General features: G+C 35.5%; 1 protein-coding gene across 11 annotated transcripts in view; it reads left to right on the forward strand.

The window, feature by feature from the left end:
* The first annotated feature begins 4392 nt into the window (after positions 1–4392).
* Positions 4393–19472, forward strand: part of LOC100783453 (protein PLASTID MOVEMENT IMPAIRED 2) — a 32545-nt gene continuing 17465 nt past the window's right edge. For 2 of the 11 annotated variants that reach the window (XM_041011887.1, XM_014770314.3), the window contains exons 1-4: positions 4393–4545; positions 4748–4915; positions 7015–7085; positions 12553–12618. In XM_041011887.1, the coding sequence (XP_040867821.1) occupies positions 4784–4915; positions 7015–7085; positions 12553–12618 (269 nt within the window). In that variant the 5' untranslated portion in view covers positions 4393–4545; positions 4748–4783. Of the gene's footprint in view, positions 4546–4747; positions 4916–5338; positions 6656–7014; positions 7086–12549; positions 12619–15961; positions 16081–19472 lie in introns of those variants that run through there. The other 9 variants (XR_005889583.1, XR_005889582.1, XR_001385973.3 and 6 more) reach the window with 8 other exon arrangements.

Raw genomic sequence — 19472 nt, forward strand, 5'->3', positions numbered from 1 at the left:
TTCATCTAGATTATATCTTATCTTATCTAGATTTTATTTTATCAAATCTTATCTTATCTTGTCCAGATTTTATTTTATTTATGGGCTTGGACTTAAAACAGATTTATAAGCTTTGGGGCTGAGAACCTATATAACAGCACCAAGGTTTTAGTTTTAGGAGTCTTTTTCGTTTTGGGAGAAAGAATAATTTTAGGTTTGCAATTCCAGTTTTTACTATTCCTGTAGCAATAAAATTCATTTTCTGCTTCAATCTGCAATTTTGTTTTCTACTGATTAATGGAAGGCTAAGTCTCCAGCGTTGTTTTCTCTTAAGGATCAAGCACAACTCTCTTTGAGGCTTTATTATTACTATTGAATTCTGATCAGGTTTTCCTCTTCACTAATTAGTCTGTATTTGTTGCTATTAATCCATGCATGCTTAGTGCTTGATTAATTGTCTCTGCGCTTAATTTATGTTCATGCTTAATGATCAATTTTGTTCATGATTAATTGGTGTGTGTGTTGATTAATCACATAATGACAGCCTTATGTTAAATTTTGCTTAGTAATTTAATTTAAGGTTGGATTATGTGGTTGAACTGATAAAGGATAAATTCTCGTAACCTAGGATAAGAGACTTGTGAATCAAGGGGAAACAATGTGTTTTAATTCCGATATTTTCTAATTAAAATTTGCTCGCTATTTAATTTACAAAAATAAATAACCCCCCCCCCCAATTCGTTACTGTTTTATTACTATCTATTATGAATGTTTGGTTGACTATTGCTCGTTGGGAGACGACCTAGGATCACTTCTTAGATACTGCATTTTTAATGTTTATTTGATTCGGGTACGGCCTCGATCATAGCTCCATGTAGAGCTTGTAGGCCTTGGATCTTCTTCATCAATGGATTCCTTTGTTTCTTGAGGTCTGATTGCAGCGGAATGGAGAAGGAGAACGATGAATGGAGATGCCACTTCAAATAGAAGATGACTCTAGAAGAAGCTCACCACCATAGGAAGCCATGGATAAGAGCTTGAAGGTAGAAGAAGATGAATGAAGGGAGAGGAAGAGAAGAGCACGAAATTTAGTGCCTCTAAAGAAGTCTGAACATTGAAGTTTAATTCCTTGATGGAAGCTTGCTTGTGAAGCTTCAATGGAGGCTGGATCTTTGAGCTTCAATGAGTTCCTTGAATTGTGATTTTCCACCATGGAGATGCAGCGGAAGATAAACGAGAAGTGGTGAGAGGAGGTGCCATCCACTAGGGAATAAGCCATGGAAGAAGGAGCTTCGCCACCAAGAATGTGCCTTGGATAAGAAGCTTGGAGAGGATGCTTCAATGGAGGAAAAGAAAGAGAGAGATAAAGAGAGAGGGGGGAGCACAAAATTGAAGGAAGAAAAAGAGGGAGAGAAGTTGAACTTTGAGTTGTGTCTCACAAGACTCTCATTCATCAAAGTTACCACAAGTGTTACACATACTTCTATTTATAGCCTAGGTAGCTTCCTTGAGAAACTTCCTTGAGAAGCTTCCTTGATAAACTTCCTTGAGAAACTTCTTTGAGAAGCTTCCTTGACAAACTTGCTTGAGAAGCTTCCTTGAGAAGATTCCTAGAGAAACTAGAGCTTAGCTACACACACCTCTCTAATAGCTAAGCTCACTTCCTTGAGATGAGAAGCTAGAGCTTAGCTACACACCCCCTATAATAGCTAAGCTCACCCCTATGCCAAAATACATGAAAATATAATAAAAGTCCCTACTACAAAGGCTACTCAAAATGCCTTGAAATACAAGGCTAAAACCCTATACTATTAGAATGGCCAAAATACAAGGCCCAAAAGAAGGAAAAACCTATTCTAATATTTACAAAGTAGAGTGGACCCAACCTTGGCCTATGGGCTCAGAAATCTACCCTGAGGTTCATGAGAACCCCAGGGCCTTCTTTAGCAGCTCTAACCCAATCCTCTTAGAGTCTTCTATCCAATACCCTTAGGGGTAGGATTGCATCAACTATTCAATTTGGAAATCCTTCTCAAGACACTATTGAACCAATTGATGGAGGCTTTGGAGAAAGATTATGAAGATGAAAATGGGAAGAATGAATCAAGACAGTTTATTGAGGGGTTAATGGATCTTGAATAGAGAATCAATAGACTGGAGACAGTGACCAAGAAAGTAAAGATAGCAAAATTTGGTCCCTATTGAACAAATTATTATCTTATAAACCAAATCCTTATGATTTGTTAATATGTTTTACTTATTTCTTATACTAGCAAAATAACATGTTATGAATGTTTAGCCGAAAAACAAAATATAACATGATCTTGTAAATATGATTTAACACTGGTACATTAATGTCTTAGTTTCACATCATTACATAGAAACTTGTTTCTCAATTGGTTGCTAATTGGTAGAAACACAACTTGTTATTTGTTTCTTTGCCTACAGTGGTTCAAGGAATGCGTGCAACACTTTTTTCACTAACTTTTTATTATTTATAGTGAAATTCATGTGAGACACTATATAAGTATTTGTTTGACTATGTGTTACACTGTTGCAAACGTGGATCAATAATTTTTAACCAAATTAGGCCATTATTTAGAACCTGTGGTTGTGTTTAGGATCCTATTGGCAAACTGCATTTATTAAAAGAGGCAAATAAAATTCAAGTATAACATGCTACCAAATTGACTCATCTTCCAAAAGTAAAGAACATAATTCATGAAGATTTTTCCTTCTTCTACCAAATTAAAAAGAAATTCTGATGTTAGGAAAAATTACTTTTCCTTCCTTTTTTTTCCTTCCAAACGTTTACCTTAAACTCAAAAAAATTAAAGTAGGAAGGAATCATCCTCATTAAGAATGAGACTTTTTTTAATTATTATATTTATTATCCTTTAGGTACAAAATATAAAGTGATGTCTCTTTTATTGAATTTGTACCTATCTGGCTGAAATCTATACCTTTCACTCTCACATGACAATGCTTGGAGCAATTAAAGAATCCTAGGGAAAAGAGTGTGCCACAAATTAGTAGTTCAATGATTAACAATGAAGATCTTTTAAACATATACATATGCTTTACTAATTAATAGTCTCAATTGTGATCTCTTTTACTTTCTGAATTTTGCTAGGGATATTATAGCAATTAATTTTGTGATAAGAGAATTAAAATGTAACTAGAACACAAAATAAGGTATAAAACGAAAAATTGACTTTTCAATGTCATGATTTGAATTATGTGTTCAGAAACATGCACGATATATATAGTCTATAGAGACTATATATATCATGTCATGCATGTGGTTCAATGTGGATGTGGGTTTGTCTTCTCTTTCAAACTTTCAATTTTTATTATCTCACATTTAATTATTAAAAGGCAGACGGATTTATAGGCCGAACTTACCCGAACATACCCAAAACTAAAATAAATGGGTCGTGTTCATGGGCCTGTGTACTAGTGGATAATAACTGAGCGGTACGTACACTATCATGGGTCTTGGATCGCTGATACGCACACCCTAGGCCGAAAATTATAACTTTACTGGTTTGCATGGTAGGAAGAGTAAGTACAATGCTAATTGTGCTGTCAAACCTCAAGTTCAATCTTCTACTAACCACAGTCCGCAAAAAGAAGAAAGACAAGAAGAACGAATTTCAAATAGTGTTCTTTTTATCTTATGCTGATGAAGGGTTTTTACTTATATTATTTTAAGTTTCTATATATAAAAATAAAGGATAAGCCACATTTCAAAAAAGTAGTTTTCTCTAAGCGAAAGTAACAAATAATTTTACCAGTTTTTTTTTTTATTTCTATTCTTCATTTAATCATTTGACACTTCATTTCAAATCTCAAGATTTAAGACGAGACTACTTAAGAAATTTAAAATTTAAATTAATTTTTAAGTTTGAAAATTTTGTCATGCACATTTTTAATTTTATTATAATATTTAACATTAAAGTCATTGAAACTGAAAAAAAAAATTAGCTCAAAGCCTTTCAAGAAGGGAATTATTTAATACTTTAACAGTCAATTTGATTTGTTAAAATTTATAATAGTGAATAAAATAAATATTTTGGTTGTTTCACGTTTTATCTGAAAAGGAGTTATAGTACAATACAAATTAAAAAGATGAAGAAAGACCCAAAAACTCAACTTCTTTTAGTTAGTTTAAACAACCTTATCATGTATCCTCTCAAATAAGAATTAAACATCATTATCCACTCTTCCTGTCAAAATTTCAGTAATATCTCAATTCTAATGTGAACATCAAATTTAGACATACAAGTCATAAAAAAAATGGATGAAGAAGCAACAAGTGAAAAAGAATATCTTAATTTTTGAAAAGTAATACATACCGGCACAGCACAAGGAGAATATTGTACGAAAAATCTAAAAGGAATAACAGTAGAATGTGTCCAAAAGCAAGCAGTCATGTGGACCTCATCACCCTCTTCCTATTCTCAACCCTTTGAGCTTATTACAATTCTCAACCACAAAAGTTCTCCCTCCTAACATGTTTGATTTTTAAGCTAACCAATCTCCAACAACAATCTCACTCAGCTGGTAAGCCATTTGAAGCCTTTATGCTGGTTTCTTAATTATATCATGCTTAGTGTGGCTAGGCTAGCTAGCTATAAGTTATACCACGTGTACTTAATTTGTGTTATACCCTTTTGCAACTACTAGTTCAAAAGTGACACTATTATTATAGAACAAATTTTAATTGAACAATTCTGATTATGTATCTGAATTAAACATTCATCAGTTCGGAGGTGTGGTTCCAAACAGGAATACATAGGATATGGATGGCTCAGCCTCAAAGCCTTGTAGCACAACAAGAGGAATTGGTTTGGTTAAAGCCGCTGTTAACTTATATCGTAACAGGAATATTGCAGATGTTAATAGTCCTTCGCTGAAAAAGAATTTCTCAACGGTATGTATGTTCCTCATTAATCTTCAACTAGCTGCAGTTGATACCATTTTTTCTACTAAATTGGTTTGTGCAATTTTTCTCAACAAGAATTTTTACAAGTTTGTCACTGTTAAGTAATAAATCTAAATTCAAAAGATTTTCTGAAAAACCCTTACCAAACACACAACAATAACAATAAATGTCTTATCTAGTGATGAAATAAACACAACATATGTTCTACTCTAGTCACTCATGTCTTTCAGTGGTCTTCTTTGTATATGTCAAAATCATTGCACCAATATGTCTTGGTGTACAATTCTTGCCCACACAACATGAACACAACATTATTAAGATTTTGAATTTAAAAATATCTATTTATAGATTCTTTGTGTCCTTTTAATTAGAGCAGTTGATAACAACATTGTTTTGGTAAATATTCCTTAGAAGCACTCTTCAAAAGCAAAACAACTCCACAAACGAAGCAATGATATTGTTCGGTACAAAGAGACCAAATGGGCAGTAGAATGTGCAAAAGCTCAAGCAGAAGCTGAGGTTTCCAATGCTAAACAGACAGTGAAATATCTTTTCTCTATGATTGGGGAATCTATGTACAAGGTAAAAGCCGAAATGCGAGACATGGCACCACTAAAGAAGTATGTGAAACCGAGCAACGATGATAATCAGTATTCACAAGTTATGACAGAATTGGAACATGCTAAGTGGGAATTGTTCCAACTTAAGCTTCATGTGGGTTCTGTTTTGCAGGAGAAACTGCGAGTGGAGAACAAAATCAAAGCATCGAGATCCAGCATGTAGTCCTTCTCAAGAGTAGCACAAAAACCGAGGAAGGAGATTGAGGAAGCCAGTGAAGAACAATTGGTGGTTCAATTGGCCAGAATGGATGCTTTCAATGAACTTAGAGACATTGAACAAGTTGAAAACACAAGGAACAAATTGAAAGAGGCCATTCAAGCGATAGATGATACAAAAGAGCTCGAAATGAAATTGGCCACGACATTGTCTGATATTGATATGTTGAAGAATGAGTTCAAGTTTGTTAACAAAACGGGGAAAAGGTTACTTAAAAGAGGTGGTCAAAGCATTGAGCATATAGAAGAACATTAATCAAGACATGTTGGTGTGTTAGAGCCTACAAAAGAAGAAATAGAGGCAGCAAAGAAAGACTTGGCTTCCATTACAGAACAAGGTTTTAAGTTTATGGCCTCTATGGATGTCACAAGAAATCAACTGAAGTATGTGAGTGCAACCACGATTCATTTAAAGAACACGAAATCGAAAATTGGTGCAAAAGTTTGAAACCTCAGTTACAAGCTCTTGAGAGCAAAATCTAAATTTGAAGTCGTGTCTGCTGTAGAGGAAAAGGCCAAATCAATAGTGAGTAACTTGACACAAACTCTTGATAAGCTCAAGTCCGAAATAGAAGTAGCAAAAAAAGAAAAAGATCTTATAATAAATGGAGAGGTTGCAGAAACCAAAGAAGAGATTAAAAAGGCCTTGTTGGAGATAAAGGTGACTGAGAAAAGATTTCAAGGTGCCGTGTAGGAGCTAGAAGCAGTGAAATCATCAAAAGCTTTAGCCTTGGAGAAGCTCAAGATTCTTAGGGAGAATGCCATGAAAGACAAAATTAGTAATGTAACAAAGCCTAGTTCGTTAATTATCATATCTAAGTTTGAATATGAATATTTGAGAAACCATGCACGGAAGGCAAATGAAATTGCTGAGAAGGTAAAATGAATTAAATTTTTCTCATAAGCATAAACTAAGCTTATCCATAAGCATAAGTTTAAATCAGCTTTTAGATAATCTAAATGACACTCTGAGAGGGTTTAGACAAATTAGTTTATTCTTGTTTTAACTTGTGAGACTAATTTATTTTATTTTTCTTTTTATTTAATTATGTAACAAGTACTATTTATTGAGAAATTTATCTAAACAACACAAGAAAATCTTTGAGGTAATTGTGATGATGGTATGTTCCCACTTACAGAACAAATTAAGGGAATAACTTGTTTTTGACACTCTAAGGGGTGACTGGATGGTGGCCTTTGGCATTTGGGAATTTGACCCTCTAAAGCTAAGTAATCCATTCCATTTGGCAGGGCTATGAAGATAAGGTAGTGGCTTCTCAAATCCAAAGGTTTGTTACACAGAAGCTGCCTTCGATCCAAAGGTTCTTCTACTCTCACTACTCTATCCACTAGGTGTTTGTTCATGTAATTCACTTCAACTGGAACACAAAGTTGGATCCTCAGTAGTTAATTTATTTTTCAACTTCAAATGCAAATTTTGAAATAACTTCCACTTTGTTTCACTTAGCAGCAAACCAAGAGAAATAGAAGAAACACCATACACACACACTGCACAGAAATAGAAGAAAGAAAATAAAGGGGTATGCTAATGCTACATAATTGACTTCAACAAAGACTTGGATTTGACCTATCTTTACCTAAGAGAGAAAAGAAAGCACAAAAGACAACACTCTTATACTTCTATCTAATTCCTCCTCTTCCGCTACCCTTCCAACTTCATCCTCTCCAAACACTACTTTTCCCTCTGTATTGATAAGTAATTAAGTAGTATTTGTTTTGTTTGTCCTAATAAGCGTTCAAAACTAAAAGCCACAGTCATATGATGAATAGCTTAAGTGATTTTGTAGCGTCTATTAATGTGTGTACCTTAATGCATTGGATAAATTGGATCACATAATCTAGACCAAACCTCAGATTGTGTTTATTAATGCAAAATTAAAATATTCAACATGATACGAAAACCTCATCCGGAGTAACGTCCCTCGCAAACTAAACAATTCTTTCCAATAACGACTAAAGATAAAGGAATCTATGTCACTAACCACTGATTTGGGAATACCATGCAGCCTGATCACATCTTCAAAATAAGTCAGTGACTGTCTTTGCTATACAAGGGTGCTTAAGCAACAAAATAGCTATATTTAATAGTCTATCATCAACACAAATAGAATGGCCTCATAGCCTCTTGGGAAAACCCATAATGAAATCTAAGTGTCTTCCCAATTCTGTTTATTAATCTCTAGAGGCTATTAGAGTCCAGCATATGGCTTGACATTTGTTCCTTCAACACACATCACATGACTTCACAAAGTCTTGGACACTTCTCTTAGTCAATCCAGCATACAAGGCAACAAGACAGGTTTGGCTCTCCCAGTCCTTGCTCCAACCCAGGACTGGACTGCTTGAATTGACTGAAACAATTTACCATTTCATTTTTATCTAGATATAACAATTTAAATTGCTTATTAGAAGCTTAGAATGGGATTGTAGAGGGTGTAATTTCTCACCACAACGAAAGCAAAGGCTTTTTTTCACTCAATGAACTCAGGGTAAAAGAGGTGATGAAACCCTTTTTCATCTTTTCTGTTGAGACTCTCTAATGTTGGGACACCAGTCACAACACAAAGCACAAACAAACGCGCTTATGAAGCAAATAAATAAATATCAATAGATGCGTGTAGTTGTTTAATGACTTACCAATACGACTTGACAAGATGCGCTTTCCATGGCCAAACGGCGCTAGCTCAGTATGAGGAATCTTCAATGCGCGAGCTCCACACCGACAATCTTCATGGTGCGAGATCCACAAGGTTCACGGGTTACTGCTTTTTGGGGCGAGGTAGAGTGTTTGGGGTTTCACCTAGGGCATAGCGGGGTAGACTGTTTGGGCTCGAAAATGTTCGCAACTACATTCAAGGGGTGTGTGGGACAAAATATTAACAAAAATACAAGGACGGTCTTAGGCGCTACCCGTCGTTGTCTTGTTTGACCTTTACATTCTAAGACAGTTATTTGTAACCGCCTTAGAATGTGCGTCGTAAATTTGAATATTTGTCCCCCGAATTACAAAAATGTCACTGCGTTCTTTTCTAAGACGATCCTTCATAACCGTCTTAGAAACGACGTCGTGAAAACAACCTTTTGTAGTAGTAATTGTTAATTTACACCACCCTTATGCTCACACTCTGGCAAATAGGTGAAACTTGAAAGAGAAGGATAAAGACTACAAACTATTTGTTTGGTTGAATGATGTGAAAACATATTTGGACAAATTGTAAGCTTCTTCAGGTTATCTTTTTTCATAAAACACTTTCACTTTCTACCACTCAACTTGTGGTATGACAAAACGAAAATATACTAATATACTAAAAGTATCTACTTGGTTGTGGCATTGGCTGCATTTCTCGAGTTCATTTGCTGACCTAAATTGATGTTACACCTTAAATGCTCTAAATGTAGAGATAAAAAAGGAACATTTCTCCCTCCTCTCACTGTCCAAACTATGTAATGCAAATGCATATGTAATGGCCACGTCTTCTTCACCACTCTTTGATGCATATATATTTTTATTATTTTAACTTTTTTTTTCATATGAAGTGTTAATTTGTTTCCAACAAAGTCTAATAATAGTAATTGATGTGAATAATGAGGTGCTGCTTCTTGTTCTGCATCCTACTACATTTAGATCTAAAAGCTGCAAATGGCTGTCATCTAACTATAGGACGGGGAAAGGATATTGAATAAACTCGTCCTTAATTACTTTTCTTTCTAAAAATTGAAGGATTTATTGATCTCCATATAAATGCTATCACATGAATAACGGTCATAAACAATAACAAAAGTATGAAATTAAATTTCACACTAAATAGAATACCTGACAAAGATTTGAAAGAGTGAAAATAATTATCCTCGCATCTTCTGGGTTTATTTTACAGATTCAAAAGTCAGAAAATATACAAAAATTAGATCTAGCAAAGAAAATGTAAACAGCTAAGTATGACGATGACCAACCTAAACCTCCTAAGAAATCTCAACAATTAACACTCCTACTATACGATTATCAATAAAAGGATGTGAAATCTGTCATTCCATACCAGTACCAAGCTAGCACTTACACTACTAAGACTCCTACTTCTGAGTAAGTTTCTATTTTAAATGATAAATCACGCATGACAACAATTTGAATCAGTTGTACAATTCAAATAAAATGAATAAAATTGTTTCACCAAAATGGCAAAGAGAAGGGATAGGCACACACCTATATACTTTTACCCTTTCCATAAGTTTGCCTTTACCGCTTGTTTCTTTTATTTGATAGAATATGAATTACTTTAATTACAGCAGAATAATTTCCACAATCCAAGTGGTTCATTTTTTATATGATAATTTTGATACTTATATTCAATAATAGATCTTTCTTCAATTTTTAAGACAAAGTAGGCCTACCCATCCTTTAAAATGTAATAGTACAACCACATCAAATAAACTCACCCACTCGTTTAGGTAGCATCGTAAGTTTCCCAACTGTTTGGATATATAACAATTGGTTTTGTAGTCACCTGAAGAAAAATCATATGTGAATCAAGGATAAGTATTCCACAAAAACAAGTGTCATAACTATAATAATATAATAGCTTATCAACATTGGCACAAAGTTCTTTTTGAATAATATTTGAACACCCTTCTCCTCCGTCTTGTTTTCATCAACAGTCAAGTACGCATTATTACTATTACCTCTACTATTTCTACAAATTAGGTTCCTAATGACCTGAAGATCATAATCCAATGTTGTTTGTTCAGTATGAAATATGTACCCGTTTCGGTTCCGTGTCCATTGGTTCACATATTCTTGACCTCCATCATGATTAATGTTCATCATGAATTTGTTCATGTTCTGATGATCTCGAAACATGAAATTCTGAAACCTGATGTCTTGTTGTTTGATCTCTCTACCAAGGCTAACCTGACTGCAGCTTCCATCAGAGGAGCTGCAACTTGTTTCACTACCAAACACAAGCATGGAACTGTCTGTCATGGGTTAATACTTATGCCTGCATGCGACTAACACTGACCAAGGGCTCTTGGTGTTGCTAAAAAGGGAGAGAGTTGAGGTTGTTGTTGTGTTTCTGTGATTGCTTGAAGGGCTCTTAATGATTAGAGTTGTTGTAGTAGTAGTCCCTATATCCACGAAGAGGATAGTGATGAGTGAGAAGGAAATGATGAATGGTTTTGAGAGGAGAATTGTTGATAGGGTGCTATTCTTTGATGAGATGAAGGAAGCAACCCCATGAGTTTCCTCTTAAGTTTGTTGTTGCAATACTTGTTGATATCATTGTCAGTCCTGCCATTGTCAGTCCTGCCTGGCAACTGAGCAGCTATAATTGACCACCTACAATATCATCATGAAAAAGAATGATTTATAAATCAATGTGGACATTTACCCAACAACATCTATGACTGCACGTTGTGGCTAGATCTAAACTTGGCATCCAAGTTGAAGACCAGCAACCCAAATCTAGACAAATTCTACATGACTACAGAGTTTTCTCAAATTGTGTGTTTTTTTTTATTTGCTATTTTACTTACCCCTTTTGTGATTGTAGAAACAAGGGAAACAAATGTCCAATATATCTCAATATTCTGGATCTTGAAGGGAATAATTATTTTTACATTTGTTAACTACAGTTTCGTGGGTCTAGCTATGCATATATAGTGCAAAAAAATGGGTAGCAATAACTAGTACCTGATTCCAATAATAGCATAAAGGCTGCAAATGATTCTATCTTCCTCATCGGAGAATTCCCCGTGCTTAATGTTAGGCCTTAGATAGTTCAGCCATCTCAATCTGCAACTTTTTCCACATCTCTTTAGACCTATATTCATATAAAAATACTTTGCATTATAGTAGTAATTTAATTAAGAGTGTGTTTGGATGGAAAAATTTTAAAATCTAAAAAATTTTAAATTTTAACAATTTCAAATACTTCAATTGAAATTCTTTTATTTTCAAAATTTTGTGTTTGGATAAAAAAAAATTAAAATTATAAGGATGAAAAAAATGAATGAAAAAAAAAGAAAAAAGATGGTTGGTGTGCTAGTTATGCGTATTCCTCAATGTTCACACTCGATCAATATTTTAGGAGCTCAGACGGTGTTTCTTGAAAAAGACTGTAAGAAGAGAATTTCAATTTCTCATCTTTTAGAAGGAAATTGAAATTCCAGATTTTTAGTTGTTTAAAATTCTGTTTTAAAATTCCAAAATTTTAAATTCTTCATAAAAAGCATCCAAACAATGAATTCTAAATTATAAAAATTCAAATTCTCTGATAAATTACTTTCCTCAGTTAAAATTCTCTATCCAAACGCACTCTTAATCTCCATCTAACTGGCGAACATGTGTGATAAGGGAGCACCCGAATATTCAAGATATTAATGGGCTTAATTATATAGTATTAATGGATTATTTATGTTGTCAGAAAATCATTGTGTAGCAATAGGTGTATCTTTTGGAACTGCACATGACCACGTCGTTAAACTTGACAGCTAAAGAAACCAAAAAAAAAAATGATGGTTAAGCTGGATGTTCATTTGTAGATGCAAAATTACATAACTCTGTGATACATAAATAGTTGTCTCTGCTTGCAGTCTTTCCCTAGCTAACAAACATTTGTAGATGCTAAATTAAATAACTTTGTGATGCATAACTGCTGAGGAACTAATTCGTTGAACCTCTCTTCGATGCATTTCCTGTAGTGTTGTTTTCTTAACTGTTTTATGCATTAATTCCATTGTCTTTCTTATATTATTTCAATGCATTTCCTGTAGTAGTGCTGTTTGGTGGACCAGTTCAGTGGAGAAAGTAATCATGTTATACTTCCTTTGGATGACAACCAGGTCAGCTTCTTTCTTATATTATTTCCATGCATGTCCTTTATCGCTATCGATAATCTCGTTGATGTTTTATTTGTAGTTGGATCTGATGTATACGTTCAATGGGGGGGGGGGGGGGGGGGGGGATGGTTGATTAGCTGTCTTGTGTCTTCATTTTACATGATGCTGGAATAGATTAGATGATATTCAGATTTAAATGTTGTTTGTGTTCCATTTACGTGGCTTCATATCTGTCTTTAGCAGTGCATTGCTCATTTTACAATATACATGTCCTTTATCGCTATCTTCTGTTAATGGTGATAAAAGACGGAAAAAAATGAAAACCTGAATGATAAAATTTATAATTAAGTCAATTGTCTTCTCTCACTTCATTCAACTCAAACAATACTACTTAGATTTTACTCTATTTCTCTAACCAAGCAACTCAACATTCAATTTTATTTTCATTCTATTTTTCTTTTTTTTTTAATTAACTCTTTCAATTTTATGTATTCTATCTTTCACTTCACAACCAAACAAACCATTAGTTAAATGGAACGAAAAATTTACTATAAGAAAAATTATTAGCTTAAACAGGTCTTTGGTCTCTCAAGTTAGAATCAATTTTATTTTGTCCTCCAAATTTAAAAATATTTTTTAGTCCCCCTAATTTAAAAATGTCTACTTTAGTCCTTGGAAGCTTGACACTGGGAGATGGTAAAATCATTGTGGGTTGGACCTTGTTTGCTACTAACTCAATAGTGGAGAATTTTCCACTTATTTACAACAAGATTGTATCAGCATGCAACTCGGTAAAATTATTAACCGGAGTAGCCACAAGAGGGATCATTATATGTGATGCCTTATACTCAGTTTCTGTCTTAACCCAAATAGCTTGTGTTATTGCGGCCAGTGTGTATGGGGCTGTGTTTATCTCTGAGGATCTAGAACTAATTGAAACAGGACATTTGTTCACTCCAAGCATTGTGATCAGCCCAAATGATGCAAAATCGGTGATTAAGTACGCAAAAAGTGCTCAAATACCATTTGCCAACATCAACTTTCAACAAACATTTGTTGGAATAAAGCCATCACCAGCGGCTGCATATTACACTTCAAGAGGTCCTTCAGCAAGCTACTTGGGGATCTTGAAGCCTAATGTAATGGCACCTGGCTCCAATGTTTTGGCTGCTTTTGTTCCAAATAAACATTCAGCCAAAATTGGCACAAATGTGTTTTTGTCAAGTGACTACAATTTGTTGTCTGGAACATCCATGGCATGTCCTCATGCATCTGGTGTTGTTGCTCTTTTGAAAGCAGCACACCCTGATTGGAGTGTAGCTGCTATAAGATCTGCATTGGTTACAACTGCAAATCCCCTTGATAATACTCCAAATCCAGTAAGGGATAATGGAAACCCATTTCAATATGCTTCTCCTCTTGCTATGGGAGCTGGTGAGATTGAACCTAATAGAACACTTGATCCTAGTCTCATATATGATGCCACCTCTCAGAACTATGTTAACCTCCTTTGTGCTTTGGGATACACAAACAACAAAATGTTAACCCTCATATATGATGCCATTGTATCTAAATCATCACCACTTGATCCAACTGCCATATGACTATATGAGCCTAAAAATAATGGATCTATTCCCCACTGGCTCTTCAACACTTTATTGAATTTCTCCTTGTATTCTTGAGAGTACTTCTCAGAATTCACATTGTCGTTGAAAAACTCAAGTGAATGTGATAGGAAGCCTAAAATTGTGTCTGAAATCCCTTCAATGATCTCTTCTTCTTTGAGTGACTCTAGTGCCAAAGCTTCTTCCCCACCAAGCCAAAATAGGAGGACACTAGAATTGTTGTAAATGGGACAAAGGGCAGTTGTCCTCCTCATCCACCAGGGTATTTTCTTGTGCCTCAACTCAGGTTGAGGTGAGTGAAAAACCATTTGCAAGAAAGGGAACCCTTTGGAGTGTTCATGTTCATCTTTTCTCTCATGTGGAGGCTCACTCAATTGTATAAACAACTTATTAACAACACCAAAACCAAGCCTTTAAATAGCCTCGACCTTGAAAGAGGGTAAAGGGGGATTAAACATCAACATACCTGAATCATCATCATGAATAGAATCCTTCAACACTCCAAGTGAAACTGTGACAATGACACGATCCACAGACATAATAGAGCCATCACAGAAATGTAGCATCATAGGCCTAGAGCATGTTCTTCCATTTTCCAAATTCATTGCCTCGTGTCTATCGGGCTGTCATTCAATTGTTGTGACTTTTCTTCCCAACTGAACCAAACCAGGTGGTAGCACAGAAAGCAAAGATTCAATTATGCTCAAGTAGCCTTTAGCAACTGTCATTTCTTCACCTGGAAAAATCCTGCATGCCTTTTTGCTGCATAATCCAGAGTGAACAAGTTATCAACAGATGTATAATTCCTCTAGGTGTTCTCATGCATTGCAAAGATTGCTACATCAAGTAACTTCCTGCTCCATTTTCCAAACCCTTTGAGCTCCTCTACCTCTTTTGATGAACAACAATAAGCATCGAGGCCTTGTCTGAGAAAAGAGCCAACACTAAGGTTTCCACAGTGACCCATTCAGTCTCATACTAAGAAGAAACAATACCTTTTGCTACCCATAACTGAATTACTTTAGGTCTTGGTATCTCAGAGTCTTCAGGGAATTGACTAAAATAGACAAACATGGTTAAGGGTGACAAGGCAAGTCCTGGTAACTTAAATCCAACATTACCAAGAACCCTCAACCATGGTGCTTGCTATGTATATGACAGATATATATAGCAGAATATAAGTGAACAACTTAGGGAACCCTAATAGAATATACGGTTTCTACAGGCTGCAGATTCAAGAGAGAGAGAGAGATATTTAAAAACGATTTGAAGAGTAGCAAAGCATTAAACTATAGAAAGAGGGGAAATAATAATCTAGGGAAGGGGAAGCATGCAAGCAATTATAATACACAAAAAAATTAACTTAAAGCTGAACAACCTTAAATTGGTGTATTATTCATGGGTTTTGTGTGTTTATATTTTTTGTTCATGATTTGGTGTACATGGTACATGTTGTATATAATACAAATAACATTATCTAATTATATAGCAAGTGTTAGGGTCCCTGCATAATTGTTATTCAAGTGTGAATCATTAAGGCATTATTCAATTCTTCTTGCTCATGTGTGTGTAGAGTTAAATTTCTTTGGCAATATTCTATTTTTCTTTAATTAATGTTGACATCATAAATACATACTTTGATGTTTTGAATGCTTTGAATAAAATTTCTTTGGCAATTGAGTAAGCAATGTTAACTTTTGACAATTCACTTTGTTGTGTAGCTGAAGATTAAAGATACTTTGGACAATTCACTTTGTTGGTTGACCGAAGATAAAGTCATAGTATTTGAAGCTGCCATTACCTGACTCATCTTTATTGTTATTACCATCTATATATCTAGGTATGTAACTTAATCCGACTTTTGTTTGGATTCTAAGTTTGTTGTTCATATATTACTATTACTGTCCATTAAAAATATGTGCATTTGGAGTGAACCCTAGTTTCCCGTTTAAGATTCCATACCATGATTAATACGGATAGTTTGGATTAGTCGTGGTATGGAATCTTGAATTTTCCGTTCGTACAGTTTGGGAACTCTCTTTTTTTTACTTCATTCGTACTTATAGGTTAAGTATGTTGGGTTATATTTGATAAAATTTCGGGTGCATACTTGATTATGGTCAATTTATGTGACTGCTTTCATTTGGTGTACTTGGAGACCAATGTCGAATGCTGCCGAAATTTCATCAAATTTAGCATAACATACTTAACTTGTACATATGAATGAAGAAAAAAGGTTGTTCCTGAATGGGAATTTCATGCATACGGCATAACAGAGGCGCTCTGATAGAATAGAAAACATGAATCGAAGTTGGATTCAAGCACTGCGCATAAGTGACGAGTATGAAAAGCGGGTTGAAGATTTCTTGGAGTTTGTGCAATAGCATGCACCCATGTTGGGTGAAAATTATTTCTGTCCATGTGTTAACTGCGCCAATGGAAGGCATCATTCATTAAATGACATTAGATCACATCTTATTTATGGCGACTTCAGTCGGAGTTATACAAATTGGATATGGCACGTTGAATTGCCACACATCCCAACCGTCGCTGACACTAAAACCATGTACAAACCGGAGATCGAATGGAAGACATGATACGCGATCTTGGGCAAGAGGGTTTTCTTCAAGCTCATGCACCCTATTATAAAGAATTACAAACATATTCAAAGTTGTCATTGTACTTGGGATTCACAACCTTCACTCAGTTATTTGCGGTGCTAGCTTTGGTCAACTTGAAGGCCAGATTTGGGTGGAGTGACAAAAGTCTCACTGAGTTGCTTGTGTTATTGAAGAATATGCTTCCTAACGATAACAAGTTACCCAAGAGTCACTGCGAGGCAAAGAAGATATTATGTCCTGTGGGTATGGAGTACCAGAAAATTCATGCATGCTGTAATGATTGTATGCTATACAAAAATGAGTTTGCGGAATTGCACAATTGCCCGACATGTGGGGTATCACGATACAAAGTGAATGATGGAAAATACAGTGATGATGTAGGTACAAACAACAATCGTCCAGCAAAGGTTTGTTGGTACCTTCCAATTATACCAAGGTTTAAGCAATTGTTTGCTAGTGCACACGATGCTTCAAACCTTACATGGCATGCAGTTGGCAGAAAAAAAATGATGGGTTACTCCGACATCCCGCTGATTCTCCACAATGGAAGACAATTGATCACTTGTATCCTGAATTAGGAGCGGAACCAAGAAACCTACGGCTTGGTCTTGCTTCGGATGGCACGAATCCATTTGGTAACTTGAGCACTAGTCACGGTTCATGGCCTGTTTTGCTAATGATTTATAACCTTCCTCTTTGGTTGTGCATGAAGCGCAAATACATGATGTTGTGTATGATGATAGCGGGTTCAAGACAGCCAGGAAACGATATTGATGTCTATCTAACTCCATTGATTGAAGACTTGCGCAAGTTGTGGGTAGACGGGATTGATGTGTATGATGCAAATGTTGGACAAACCTTTTTATTGCGTGCGATGATATTTTGCACCGTTAATGACTTTCCAGCTTATGGGAATTTGAGCAGATATGGTGTCAAAGGACACCACGCATGTCCAATCTGTGAGCAAAACATGAGTTTCATCCAACTTAAACATGGCAAGAAGACGGTGTATACAAGGCACAGAGATTTTTGAAACATTATCACCCATATCGGAAATTGAAGAAAGCATTTAATGGAACCCATGATACTGAAGGTGCCCCGAAACCGTTAGTTGGACATGAAGTGTATGATCGGGTGAAAGACATCGTAACTATTTTTGGTAAGACACGAAGGAAGGATCATGCTGGCAAGAACATTTGGAAGAAAAGGTCAGTATTCTTTGATCTTCCTTATTGGACCAATCTACATGTTCGACATTGTCTCGACGTAATGCATGTGGAGAAAAATGTGTGATAGTTTAATTGGCACCCTTCTTAACATCAAAGTCAAGACAAAGGATGGTCTCAAATGTCGTCAGGATTTGCCCCCAACATGTTACACAATGTCAACCAAGGAGAAAAAACATTTTTGTCATTGTCTGAAAAATGTTAAAGTCCCACAAGGATACTCTTCCAATATCAAGAGCCTTGTGTCAGTTAATGATTTAAAGTTGGTTGGCTTGAAATCTCATGACTGTCATGTGTTAATGCAACAACTGTTGCCAGTGGCCGTTCGTGGTATCTTGCCTGAGAAACTTAGGGTTGTCATAACCCGCTTGTGTTTTTTCTTTAATGCTATTTGTAGCAAGGTTATCGACTCAGAACAATTGGATGATTTGGAGAATCGGGCAGCCATTATCCTATGTGAATTAGAGATGTATTTTCCCCCATCATTTTTTGACATCATGATTCACTTAATTGTTCATCTTGTACGGGAGATTCGTTGTGTGGGCCCATGTTTTTACGTTGAATGTATCCTATTGAATGTTATATGAAGGTGTTGAAAGGATATACAAAAAATCAATATCGATCAGAGGCTAGCATTGTTGAAAGATATGTTGTTGAGGAAGCTATTGAGTTTTGTTCAGAATATATAAACACTGATACATTAGTGGGAGTTCCTCAAAGTCGTCATGACTTCTCCATTGAAGGTCGGGGCATACGAGGATTCAATGTTGTAACTATGGATCGCCAACAACTGTCACAAGCTCATCTATACGTATTACATAACACAACAGAGGTCATCCCATACATAGATGCTTACAAACAACATGTTACTGGTATTCACCCAAAAATGAACATGATGAGGTTGTTGCAAGCGCACAATAGAAATTTTATCCTCTGGTTTAGAAAAACAATCTTCGCCGATCATAGTGCTTCGAACACATTAAGATTGCTAGTTGTCGGTCCAACTTGGAAGGGCTATGATATCAATCATTATTCTTTCTACACAAAGTCCCAGGATGATAAAAGTAGTGTGCAGAATAGTGGGGTGACTGTTGATGGTCAATCTGATCACTTTTGTAGTGCTTCAGATAACAATCTCATTCAAGCATGCATGCCTTACTATAGAGTCATTGAAGATATTTGGGAGCTTGATTACAGTCAATTTAGAGTACCTCTATTCAAGTGCCAGTGGGTCAATGGAAATACCGGTGTGCGTCAAGACCAAATGGGATTTACTTTAGTAGACCTTCAAAGGGTAGGTTATGAGGACGACCCATTCATTATGGCAGTGCAAGCTCAGCAAGTGTTTATGTAGAAGATCCCAACAACTCTAGATGGTCAGTGGT

The sequence above is a fragment of the Glycine max genome, chromosome 18, assembly GCF_000004515.6.
Source record: "Glycine max cultivar Williams 82 chromosome 18, Glycine_max_v4.0, whole genome shotgun sequence".
NCBI classification, from domain to species: domain Eukaryota; kingdom Viridiplantae; phylum Streptophyta; class Magnoliopsida; order Fabales; family Fabaceae; genus Glycine; species Glycine max.